Raw genomic sequence first — 13666 nt, 5'->3', positions numbered from 1 at the left:
TTGTGTTTCTACTAGAGTAGATTATTTCTACTGGGCCTTCAGAAGACGTGGAAAGAAAATCCATTGAGTATCTGTGACACCATCTCTCTTTGAAGCACTCCTTCCGAAATAGGCGCAGGCAATTCCATTTTTATCCACAAGATGGCGCTATAGATAAATCAATGGCGGCGTGAGTCTGAGGCAAACAATCGTGTAGTAATATCCATCCCTTTTCCTGTTCATGAATTCAAAACCCTTTTTAAAACCATTGTGCATAAATTATTATTACTATTCTCGGACCACTCTGTTTACTTTAGTTATTCTACCTCTCACATCTCTATCTATCTATCTATCCATCTATCTATCTATCTATCTATCTATCTATCTATCTATCTATCTATCTATCTATCTATCTATCTATCTATCTATCTATCTATCTATCTATCTATCTATCTATCTATCTATCTATCTATCTATCTATCTATCTATCTATCTATCTATCTATCTATCTATCTATCTATCTATCGTATAGTTTCATCCAGTTTGGGCTGACTCTTACTCAGTGTATCTATAGAACAATATATCTAAAACAGTGATTTTTCTTTTTGAAACAAGAAAAGGACCAGTTTTGTGAACATAGTGCTCCATACTGGATGCATATACAGCGAACAGTATACTTTTCCCCGTCAGTCTCATAAGCAACAACTTAAAAGAAGATGGAGGGCGTCCAAGAAGTGAGAAGATTGTGTGATTCAAATTCCGCCCTGAACTACACCCACTTTCATAAAACATTCAAGGCCCCACTCCGTGACAGCTCACCAGATGCACTTGAAGATAGTGAAAATGATCATCTGCGCCCAATCAAAGTAAATATCAAACCTTTTTTTTTTTTAATTATTCATCAAGAGGAATATCTGCTTGAGGGCCATGCTGTTTGATTCTCTGAGGAAGAAATGTTATCGTCCAGCAAGTTGCATGTCAATTATCAAAAAGTGAGTGTGAGCGTGAGGATTCAAGCACTGACTAAATAAACCTCCAATCTGGGAGCTAATCGATATAAACCTATATTTCTAAATATATCAACTTAGATAGAGAGAAGCTTGGAGGCACAAGATCATGACTCATGCAGGATTTACATGGTGTCCATTATGTAACTGCAGCAGGAGCAGCATTGTCTTCAATTGCTGTACATAGATAGATAGATAGATAGATAGATAGATAGATAGATAGATAGATAGATAGATAGATAGATAGATAGATAGATAGATAGATAGATAGATAGATAGATAGATAGATAGATAGATAGATAGATAGATAGATAGATAGATAGATAGATAGATAGATAGATAGATAGATAGATGTAATTGCCCAAGTTTGGCGCTGGATCCAGTTTTTCTTGTGCAACTAGAGAAAGAGTTGGACAAGAGACAACTTAAAGCTAAATAAATTAGAAAATTAAATGATTAATAAACAAGTCAGTAAGTACGTAGATAAATAAATAAAATCTCAGTGCAATATAACATGATAATCCACGATAGGAGTGAAAACGAAAACTATCTATTAACAAATGCATTAGGTTTAATATTTATTTCAGAATTAATTTAGAATTAAAGCAGTAATTTAGAATCAAAGCAAGCTTTGAACTGCTTCTTTTTAAACTTGTTTTCTCTAAGACATTATACAAAATTAATTAAACCAAAGTTCTTTTGTGATTCTTCACACCTGCCAACACAGAGTCACTTTATGCAGCAGAAGAAGATTGAATATCTCGTTTAACCACTCCCTGGAAACGCGAGGGAGTCTGAGCTGCAGCCGTCAGTCATGATGTCAAACTCTTTTACAGCGTCAAATAACCAGGGACGAGGTTGTTCCTCACAAAACGCTGTTGATTACAAATTTATACTATGATGATTTGCTTTTCTTTGGATTTCAAAATGCGATGTACGACTGCCTCACTGCCCATTTTGGAAAAGAAATTGCCACACAACAACTACATTATTTCTTGTTACTGTGCAGCTCTTCACCTAAAAACATATAACAAAATGGAATTATGCAGATTCTCACACACAGCAATGACATAAGTGTTTGATTACTGACAGTAACATGATTACGGAATTTGGAACAGCGATATAATGTGATTATAGCATCATGTTCTCGAACCCCCAAATAATGTGGAAGAAACATAAATAACTAAACTGACAACAGAGAGGAAAACTATAAAAGACTGAAACCCTCTTTTGGAAAGATTTGTTGTAAACGTCACATCGGGCCCTTAGACAATTATTGGAGGTTTCTTTTTGGAAGTGATTGCAATCGATCAGATTCATCTTGGGTAGGGCTGCCATAGTGTTCGGTTGACGGTCCCGAGACAGTTATTCTGCTCCGTCTATCAACCTACTCTGCTTTCCATTATGCTGTCAAGATATCAAAGTAATGCGGACTGTCGCGCTTTGATCGTTTCTCAGGACGGCCCCGCAGCCTTGACTTACACCGTAAGTCGACATATGACAACGAGGTTGAAAAGCCGCCGAGATTGTGCCAAAGTGGTCCAGTGGCGTTAGGCTGTTGCTTTGGTGACACACACCTGGAGCTCCATGTCTGCCTGGTTGGACTGATTATACGCTGCTTCGACAGATGACTTCCTGCACTAAGTGCTGTTTTCCCTCCATCCATGCTCTGTCATACACTTGTCTCCCAGGTGGGGTCATTCGGCCTGCGCTCCATATAAGTGACACAGAAGGTGAGGGGTGACAAATATCAAATGTGTCGCTGTTGGCAGCGGACCAGAACAACACTTTGCCATCCTATGATCTTGTGAGAATGAAACAGGAAGAGCCAGGTTGGTTTATCAGTATTTGTTAAGGGGCGCGCTCTTGATATATATCCTTGCATAGCTGCAGTGTGTACGGTTCTCGGTGCAACAAGGGTTTGATACCAAAACATAAGAGTGGAAAATGTCGGATGAAGTATTTTCAGAGCTTGTCACACACTGAATATCTGAAAGGTCATAATTTCGCCAACGTACAGCTACAAGTGACCTTGACCCTGTCAGTTGCAACAGCTTCTCCACACCCATTATGAGAGTTTATTGCAGATGCTCTGGGAAAATGTAACCCTTATATATCCTGGCAGCACTTATAACGCTTTGAAAGATAATAACTTAAGCCTATCGTTAATAATGGTCCCCAGTTTTACCAATGAATTTCATAGCCGAACAGTGATAAACCCCCTAACAGAAAGGTGCTTACTGTCTCTTGAGAGTTTCCATACATCATGGAAATTAAATAATCAACTCATAATTCTCTGCATGTTGAAGGGATTTCAGAATAACAGGGGCGACCCTTTCAAATAGACCTCAACTGTTTCTTTTTTTTTTTAAATTGTACAGTATTTTCTCTCAGATGTTTGGCTAAGATGATTCTGAGGCTGTGAGCTTTAAAAGGATTTTTCACATTCTGCTATTATCTATCATGTGTTCATATACTCAAACACATTTGTATACTTTGCTCTGCATGTAAAAGCAATCTAAATGCCTTGTGGACAGCAAAGTAAGAATTTCATCATACAGGAAAACACAGTTCCACACTGTACACATGACTATAAACACTTTGAATCTTGAATCTTTGTATCCGGAATCTTGAATCTGGAAAAGGATTTATTCCAATGTAATTTGTGTTTTAGACACAGAGGCGTGTTTCTGCTCTTATTTCTGAGGATGATGTAGGCACTAACGCAGCAGAAATTCAAACAAGGATCTAGTTTTGGGAACTAGACTAGAATATCTGACTTTGAGGTAATATTTTGTACTGTCACCAGGAGAAACTGAATTTGCAAAACACATTATGGGAACTTCATCACTTGGACTAAGGTGTGTGCATAAAAAAAGGATTTTGTGGGAGCTATTTTTCACAGGTGGTTGTCAGGGTGAACTGGTTGAAATTAACACAATAACCATTATGGTTTGCACATTTTCCATTTTTAGATTCCAGTTTTATCTTTATATGTATGTAGGTATGCATGTACGTATACATGCATGCATGGATTGTATGTATGTATTTATGTGTGTATGTATGCATGTACTGCATGTATGTATATATGTATGCATACATTTATGTATGTATGTATTTATATATGCAATAATGCATCCAAGCATGTTATGTGTCTGCAGGTATTTATGTATCAAAGTATGTTTGTATCTATCCATCTTCCTGTATTTAGTTATTTATTTAGTTATTTAGTTATTTAGTTCGACAGCAAAGGTAATAAAACCCCCAAAGTCCACCCAGTCAGGTAATTGAGTGTGGTCTCGCCAACACTTGTGTCACGCGTGAAGTTATTTTCCCTGTAAAAAATAGAAAAAAAAACGCGGCGTGTGTGTGTGTGTGTGTGTGTGTGTGTGTGTGTGTGTGTGTGTGTGTGTGTGTGTGTGTGTGTGTGTGTGTGTGTGTGTGTGTCCCGCCCTCCTCAGTGACATCGGGACGCCCGGTCCAGGCAGCAGGGAGCCGTCGGGCTGCAGCCGCGCGGCCGCCTCCCTGATCCCGCACACGCCCGCGGCTGGAGGTCGATCACCATCTCCGGTGTGAACCGCGTATCACGCAGCAGAAACTGAGTGCGTCCGAGTCGGATCCTGCAGAAGCAGCAGCTGCGGAGGAAGAAGAGAAAGAAGAAGGCGGGGGCTGGCGATGCTGCTCGCAGCCGCGGACGCGCACGGCGTGAGCGCAGGACCCCGACGCTTTGTCTCCCCTCCCGCGCGTCGGACCGTCCCCTCGGATGATGATGCTGGACTAGGCGCTGACACGCACATTTCCCCCCGTCCGCGCGCATCGGCGGCCCGGAGCGCTCGCTGGGGATAAGATGTGATTTTTTTTTAACGCTCTTTTTTTTTTAAGGCTCTCGCCTGTGCGCAGCCCGGGGGACCTGCGTCCGCCCGCTGGGATGTTCGCCGAGGGATAATAACAAAAAAAAAAAAACAACAACAAAAAAAAAAAAAACAACGGTGTGGCCCGAAGGTGCACGACATTTCGTTTCCATGGACAACACGTCCATCATAACACAGGTTGCAAATCCGAAAGAGGAGGAAAGCATTTCTTCGAGTCAAGATAAAGGTAAGCCGAAGGTGGTGGTGGGGGGGGGGTCCTCTATCTTTCACGCCGCGAGTGTTGCCTTGTTTTCGGGCTTCTGTTTTTTGGGGTTGTCGGTGCCAATCCGAGCCTCCGTGCAGAGGAGGCTGCAACGCCGAGCCACGATCTCCATTGTTCAGCTGCAGGCAGAGAGGAAGAGGATCCCGCTCTCTCTGCACCCTGTTTAATTTAAAATAATCTGAATAATCTGTGATTTAAGAAAACGTGATAATCTCAACTGCGTGGAGAGCGAGCGCTGTTTTTCCTTTTTTTTGTAACTACAGGAGGCGTGTACTCTGCACTGGCGTGATGTAGTGTTTACTACCAGTATCCACGGATATTTAAGGGGAAAATATTCACACACACACATACACGCAAAAGAAGAAAAAATACCACACATGTCTTTTCTTAATCTCACATTGCACATTGCACGGAAGATGCTGACAAAGTTTATCATGGTAACACGTTGAGACACTGGATATAGGCATTGTATACAAATTATGAACTGTGCATTAGTTATTCATGATCCTGCTGTTACATAAAGCAGCCCCAGAAAAAAAAGCATGTTTTCTCCGCTGTTATTTCGCCCCTTGGCCATGCTGTGATGGAAGACATCAGTGACAAACCCTCCCTCCCTTCAGGAACTGGGAGCTTTTCATTAACTTCCAGAAAGGCTCCTCGTATGAGAAACGCCTCTTGGGGCTTAGGAGCACACAAACGGATGGGTCGCGCAGGTGGAGATCACAATCACAGCAGAAGCGCCGGGGCCCAGCCGTCGTGGGGCCCAAGAAGCCACGAGGTGCCCGGAGGCCGAGCGGACCGCCCGCTTCCTGTCACTCCCTCTTCCAGCAAAAGTCACCTTTCCTGCATCGCTGAGCAAGAATGACCGTGAATGTCATCGCTCACAAGATGATTAAATAATGAATACGCGATTAGCGATTTTGGAAGCAGCGAGACATCCCTCGGGATAGTTGCTACCTGTTTAAAACGCTCTGGGGATGACCGACGTGAACGCGGTTGTCGGAGGAGTCGTGACCCAGCCGATGTTCTCCTTTCCGCATTTGTCGGCTCACTGCATCTTCTACGATCATGAAAAATCTAATCGATCACTTAAACTCGACTAGATGAGAATAGTTGCGATACAAATAAACAGCAGTTTTTTTCCTCGTCACTGATTTCCTGCACTTCCGGCGACTTATCTAGAGGGGGGAGATTGTGGGTCAGTCGCTGACCAGAGAGGACACAACGCCCACAGTGAGCCTCCTCAAACTGCTGCAGGGAAACACACAAAGTGTCCCATGGGAGCTTCCTGAAGGGAGTTCCTGCCCTTCACTGCCGGCTCTGTCGGGGCAGACAACAAACAGCGCTGTTGTCCGGGACAGTTGCTCCTGCTCGAGCTGCACCGAAGCCACGAATGACTGCACGCGCACACGCACACGCTCATGTTGAATATTTTAGAGTCCAGGCAGGCTTTTTTAAAGACCTATCAGTTTCATTCCCGGCAAAGACAGTAACTCATTGGAACAAAGTTTTTTTTTAGATGGTGGTCAGGTTGAAATGATATCTTTATGCATTATAGATTATGTGAAATGAGGTGAGCTTCACAATGCTGGTGGTTTCTTTGTGAAGACGCGACACGGTCGCTGTTTGTGCAAGAAGTTAAGAGTGAGCAAAATTATCCATTCAGCAGTACGGTGTTGTTTTGTTTTCTACACTATTGATTTTCCTGCCATCTTGTATTGTGCCTCCTGGCATGGAGACTTGCAGAAGAAGAAATCAGACATGGGGTTGTGGGGGTTGGGACAACATTTGAGCAAGGTTGCCATCATAGGCAGTGGGTTGAAAAACAAGCAGATTTTCTGGTAAGCGCTGATTTGGCATGCGTGGTTGTAGAAGAACGAGGAGGCGCAATTGAGTTGTAGTCTTCTGTATATTTTCTTGTGAAGCGCAACGTATGACAAGGTTGCGAAGCGTATATCACGAAATTCTCAGATTTACTTGCCAAAGATGAACTTTGCATTATGCATTATGCCTATGGATTAAATTTAAGCAAAGTTAGAGCTATAATAATTGAAATGAATCAAGCAGAGACGATGATTTTGCTGCATTTCTTTTTGTGTTGTTATATGCATTTTCCCTGCGGAAAAAAAATATGCTTCACATTTATGATAAAACATAAAAGCAGTTACTTCACTGCCATTCCAGATGGCATTTTTTTAAATGTTTCAGGTTAATTTGGATTAAATTTTAAAAAAGAAGAATTTCCTTACTCCATAACAGGTAATCCAAAGCTTAGCACAGACAATCAAAATGTCTCTAATTGAACAGGAAGAGGAAGTTAAGTATTTTTATTATCATGCGAAACAGATGAAGTGTAAGCTAGTAGAAAATTACAATCATCAGTTCAAGTACGAGAACCTCCCAACTTGTCTCAGAATAATTTCACTCTCCAACTGTGATTATGGAAAGGCTTAATATTTCACAGCCCTCCCGTCCACATAATTGCAAACTCACAGTCATAGTATTAATCAAAACACAAGTGTGGTCTGCAGTGTATTTGTGTACACACACTCAGTAATGTACTGTAACAATGTGCTACTATCGCCTCTCTCTTTTGTACACTAGTGTTGGCAGGCGCTTCTCAGATTCTTCCTCTCTTCCTATACGGCTTCCAACAGAGAAGCACGAGACCCTGAGAAAACAGTGTCTCGTCTCTCATGCCTAAATCAGGCTTTTCATTTGGCAGAGAGTTCCTCCTCCCGTTCTGATGCAATGGAGTGTAAGGAAGGGTCAGAAACACGGAGGACGGCGAGACGGGTCTCTCTTTGCGGGTTTTAACGCTGATGACTTCACAGTCAGATAGGTATCAGTGGATGAGCCGTTTAGCTTAACCAGATTAGGTTAAATCTGAGTTTAGCTCTTAACTCCTGCTGGGTGAGTGATGACAGGCCGAGCCAAAGTCGTGCTCGTGGTGCCGGCTTTAGCACTGATGAGGATTTGAACGGAAGTTTGCACTTAAAAATCTTGGCCAGTGGGTTCCCGTTTGTCTCCCGTTCACCATTAATGGCGTCTCTGTGCGATATTTTCTCTGCGACGCCTCATTCTTGGTAAAAACGATCAGGCTGTGAAATCGTGCATATCTTAAACGCAATGCATTACTTTTAAAATCAGTTTTCAGGACGTGTTTTCATCTCTCAGATTCTTCCTGCTTCCTTTAAGCATTTAATCAAACTCCACTGCAACTTTCCGTCATGACATTTATCTGACAAACTCAATTATAAATACTGCAAAAAAAAGGCCCCAGAAAATATTCACATTGGAGAAAGCACAGACGCATACGTTTTGTAAAAGTATGAATAATACATGGATGGGATAAATGCATCCAAACGGCGCACACTAATGAGCAGTGAAGTAATTGCAAACTGCAAGCCATAAATGGGGTATTGCTATCCCTGTTACCATCACGTGTTTGATAATAATGGTAATCTATTTTCGGAAATCAGTTTGTGCCATCCCCCTCCCCATTGGTTTACGTGTTTTGTAACACACCCAAACAACAGCTTCACAAGGTGGATTGACACACAAGTGGGACTGAGAGATCAAAAATCCAATTACATTTTAAATGATAAGCCTCTTTGAGTCATATCTTTGAGAAAAAAACTGCCTGTCTAATTTTAGGGTTAGAAATAAAAGTTCTTCCTGTGACAGATTGTTGTTATTTTTCGCTTCTGACCTTTTTCTTGGAGCATTCCCGTTGAACGATGGCGAAATTATTGATAACAATATTAAAACTCAGCCTAGTTTTGCCGCCAATGTTTGAAAAGTTAAATGTCATAGCATTTGAGTACCCAGATTCAAATAACTAATCTTCATCAAGAAAATAAACAAACTGAGCCAATTTTGTAATCTGATTGCTTTTGTGGATATTTTTCATATATTCTACCCCCGGTGCTCTTGGAGGAACCGAAAAATACCTCTTAGAGGGAAAAGACCAAAGAGTTTATGATGACTCAATTTCAAAAAGTCTCATTGTTACCCCTCTCTGTAATGGTTTCAAGGAAGATATTCAATATTAGATGGATAGATGGAGATGAAATAGGTATATTGAACTGACCAGCAGATGATTTTCCATAGACACGCGGGAACCAGCTCATCTTGAATCGATACCGTGGCAGATAGAGGCTGAATCCAGTCATTTCAGATACGGTGGCGACCCTATCACTGAGAGGGACGCTGCAAGTAGGTAGTGAAAAAATTAAGTAATTAGATGAATAGAATAATAATTGATAATGTGATACTCTGGTATGTTTTAGAACACCTTTGCATCCCACCTGAAAAACCTGAAGTAAGTACTATAGTTATAATATCACAACCTGAAAGTTGTGATTTAATGTCCACTTAGCTCCTGAGGTTATTCCTGGAGCTCTGAGCTGTACATAAATAAAGTGTTTATGATGTGTAGACCACACCTGCAGGCATGCGCGGCACAGCAAGCACAGCACTTCTGTTAATTTTGGCTGCCCCGGAGCCGCTGGCACAGCTTGGCCCTCCGCAGTAGCGGCTCTCAGCATTTTTATTTTTATTACTGAACTCAAACATTCGGCGAAAGAGAAAAAACAAACGTTCACCTGGTCGTAGATTGTGTTGATTGTAGATTGTGTTTTGACAGACACACACGAGGGCAGATTATTCAGACGATCTCCGGCTTTCTTGGGAATCACGTAGGATCCGGATGCAACACAGTGTGGTGAATATTCAATGCACCATTTTGAATGAGAGACAGAAGCAGGAAAAGATGGACTCATTGCTGTGAAGTGCAGGTCCCTATTACAGATTTATGAGTCTATTTCAGCCAATGCTGCTCTGAAAAGCTGATTATCTGCACCACCAGGGAAGTGCTGGAGTATTAAGATGTTTCCCAGCGAACTTCATTGCTTTGGTCCAACACCATATTGGCAGCTGATCGGGAAGAGTTTAATATTTCTCTTCCGAGACTAAGCTCCTTTTACCGATAAGCTTGTTAACTGTACGTGGTGGATCACCCCGCGTCTCGGTGTGTCCTCTTGGATGGAAATGCTTCAGGGGATTGTGTCACATTTATGTGTTTTAGATGGATTCACTCCACAAATAAAAACGGTATGTGATGTTTTTACGGCTGTAAGTTGCAGGATGCATTTTTCTAATCTCTTTGTGATGTGGAGGCTGTTCATTGAGGTTATGTGGTACTGGCAGCCCGCAACAGATTGTAGTAGTATGAAGTAGCATCGTTCCTGAATATTAATTAGAGATTAATGATGTATCCACAGATAACAAACAGCGGGAAACAACAATGTACCGGTAATTGACAGTGACGCAGTTGCTGTCACATTTGTGGTTATTAATGAAGGGGCATAATACCCATGTATTAGCACAAAGCCTAAGGGGACTTAAAATGTGGTCTACTGAGCAGTCCTAAGGCTTCTCAAAGAGGTTGTGAGGTTGGCCTTCATTACTATGCTGCCTGCACTGTAGATGTATAGATTTTTAGATGCAATTAAGGAGATGACATTGAAACGCAGCGTGTCCTCAGAGAGGCTGCAGAAAAAGTCATGGGTTAGTTCACTTTTAGCAGAATAAAAGGAAAAGCCTAACGCAACTCCTCGCCCGGCTTCAAGCAAATATTGATTTAAAGATCGTTTCACAGATTGTATTGTTGATATTCTTTTACTGTAAAATCTCTCCTGTTATTTCACCAATCAGCAGTCCTGTTTATCGCACCAAAAAGTCCCTGCGCTGCCTTGAGATTCGCACCGAAGCAAAGACTCACTCTTAAGAACAACAGCTTCAAAATGATTTTTTAAAGTCATAAAATCATTAGAATCGCCTACCGATAAATTGAGCTGCTTCACCGCCGTTTGGCCAAAGAGAGTTGTGAACTCGCTAGTGAGAAATAAACCTCTCTCTGCCTCCGCTTGCAAAGCCAAGCAGGATATTCAATCCACTATGGTAGCTGATGTACATTATTGGCACGCAATGTTGTTTATTAACCAGATTTAGGCTCACTTCCTCTCCAAGTGATCACGTTATACACAAATGTAGCTGAAAGAGCATCACAGAGTCCGGTGTGTGCGGTATCCCTCTAGGAATAGTGTAACGCTTCAATGAAGACATCTGCAACAAGGCTTTCACTTCAGATGTAGTTGCTTTATCCCAACAATTTCTTTTGATACAGTTATACGAGACATGGTGCGCCACGTCACTCCTGCTACATTCTCGAATCTTCCCGCTCTCAAACCGTCGACCCCTCCCCGCCTCTCTCCACCAATCACAGAACTGCATCCTGTATGACAAACCTTGAGTCCAGTGATCAAGAAGGGCAGGCGAGTGACGGATCGACAGCCTATAGTTTCTATTCCTGGGTTGCTACACTAGGTTAATTTTGTTTCTGATACTGTTTCATGCTCATCCTGACCCGCTGTCCGACCAATTAAATGGAAAACTAATGAGGATGACAATATGTTATATGTGACCACAGATAGTGTCAGCTAGGCACAATTCAAATAGGCCTCTGAGACGGTATAAAAAGTATGCTAATTGGTACATGACACCATCATTGGCAAAGGTGGCAACGCTTGATGTGCTTAATCTCCTCACACAGCAATACACAGCACTTACTCAGACACAAACAATAAGGCCAATGAGTTGATGTAAGCTTATTTTTCACCATTTGCATAAGCAACAGCTACCGCAGTGATATCGGATCTAGTTTTTCTTCCTAAGCACCCCCTACTTTCCCATTTGTTCCATCCAGTTGGCCGAGGTCACTTTACATGGATGTGCTATTCCGCTGTTCCGAACTACGGGCAATGTTTGTACAGGCTTTTGACTGCCACATCGGTTCAAAGGCATATCAATGCTCAAATATTCAGCTGAACTACAGATATTTTTTTCCCTTTCCCCCCTCGTGTCAAACTCATTCTGATTCAAATAACCAAACAGTGGCAGCTCCTGGACGTTTGTGATGATGACTAAGGGGACCCATTAAATTGGTGTATCAACAGGTGACTAGACAATTGTCACATTACATTAGTCTCTTGTTCATCGCCAGAGTTACATTGTAGAAATCATATTTTAATTATTTTGTTAATTTAATTTTAAAGCTTTATGACCCTCCCCATACTCTCATTAACCTTAACCACACTCCCTATAAACACTTCCTTTATCATTCATGCAAACACAGCACTGTAGAGTAGCACTATGAGCAGGGATTGCACATCAATGTGACAAGGCAAGATGCTGAATGTATGCTATGCGCAGGAAATGCAGAGAATGACGCTAACGTCGCTGAGCCAATCAGAGCCCAGATACAGAACACCATGCTCTGAAAATGCTTAATTTGCCATAAAAATAATTGAGATAATAAATAAATTATACATTTATGTATATTTTTATATATATAAATATATTTATACCACATACCCGCTGTATTATCCATGAAAAATCACCATGAAAGTTGAACTGCGAGGGAGTACTGTGGTCAAAGTGATGCCCTGTTTTTGGTCTGACGAGGTAACGTAATGACGAAAGCACGTACATGCAAGCCCTCCCAGAACCCATATGGGATGCATTGAAGATACTGCTTTTAGAGGAAAAAAAAAAGATTTCACATGAGAGTCTATGAGAGAACTTGGGGCAATTTCAAACTCGCTGAAGACCGTCCCAAAAAAGGGGCAGTTCCCCACAGAGCGGAACTGCCAGCTGATTTTAAAAATTCCCTCCTTCGTGCACTTTGGTGGTACGTTACCCAGATCGCCCTTATGAACAAACTACCTCTGCTACTAATGGTACCAAAAGACACCTTCATCCCAACGAAATCGCTCAGAAATGTCAAGTTGAGGAGTTATGTGAAATTACTGTATTCATGGATCAGTAATTCAGAGGTGTTGTAATGAATAGTAATTTATAAAGCATACTTGATAATCTCAGTAGCAGCATTTTCTGACATGATAGCATATAACACCATGATATGCCTCTCGTTTCAATTTGAAATACACGTCTCTTCCCCTTTGCATGATTGTGATTTTCCAATTTTAAGCAGAATAATGCATTGCCGCTGAAATGAAACGAACAAACAAACTCAGGTCTACGTAGAGCCAGTTATTTCATTAGTTGTATATTTGGTTATTCTGCATATTCTGTTTGTCTTCTGTGAATTGTATTTGACGGCACAGTAAGGAAGTTTGATGTTCATCTCTGGCCCAGTGGGATGTTTCCCAGACTGCAGATGCTAGTTTTGGAGGCTTAACTATTTCTCTGTCCAACAGGCACTTTGTGGATTCCATTATGGTCAGATTTCAAGTGTTTATTTTTTTTTACAAAGTGATGTTCTGGCCTGTCAACCTGCCCCCCAGCCCCCATCCCCGAGCTTTAGTGGGTAATATGAACAATTTAGATTGTAATGATTTGAAAGATTCAATGTATAATAAAGTCAGAAAGCCCCATCTGCTAAACTCTTTAAGAGCTTAGTGTCAGTTTCTAACTTTCAGCCTAATTGACTACAGCCGTCAGTGACTTTGTGCCTAATTGGG

At 41.5% G+C, this 13666-nt stretch overlaps 1 protein-coding gene across 4 annotated transcripts in view; it reads left to right on the top strand.

Moving 5' to 3' along the window:
- The first annotated feature begins 4470 nt into the window (after positions 1–4470).
- Positions 4471–13666, top strand: part of ctdspla (CTD (carboxy-terminal domain, RNA polymerase II, polypeptide A) small phosphatase-like a) — a 34109-nt gene continuing 24913 nt past the window's right edge. For all 4 annotated transcript variants that reach the window (XR_015106524.1, XM_086151158.1, XM_086151156.1 and 1 more), the window contains exon 1: positions 4471–5084. Coding sequence is in view for 3 of the 4 variants with exons in the window: in XM_086151158.1 (XP_086007284.1) it covers positions 5009–5084 (76 nt within the window). In the remaining variant the exon portion in view is untranslated. The remainder of the gene's footprint in view (positions 5085–13666) is intronic.

The sequence above is a fragment of the Fistularia commersonii genome, chromosome 8 (genome assembly GCF_037954325.1).
Source record: "Fistularia commersonii isolate RoL2024-O1a breed Wild chromosome 8, RoL_Fcom_v1.0, whole genome shotgun sequence".
Classification (NCBI taxonomy): Eukaryota; Metazoa; Chordata; class Actinopteri; order Syngnathiformes; family Fistulariidae; genus Fistularia; species Fistularia commersonii.
Note: the sequence above shows the minus strand (reverse complement) of the source record. Positions and strands in the feature narration are given on the sequence as shown.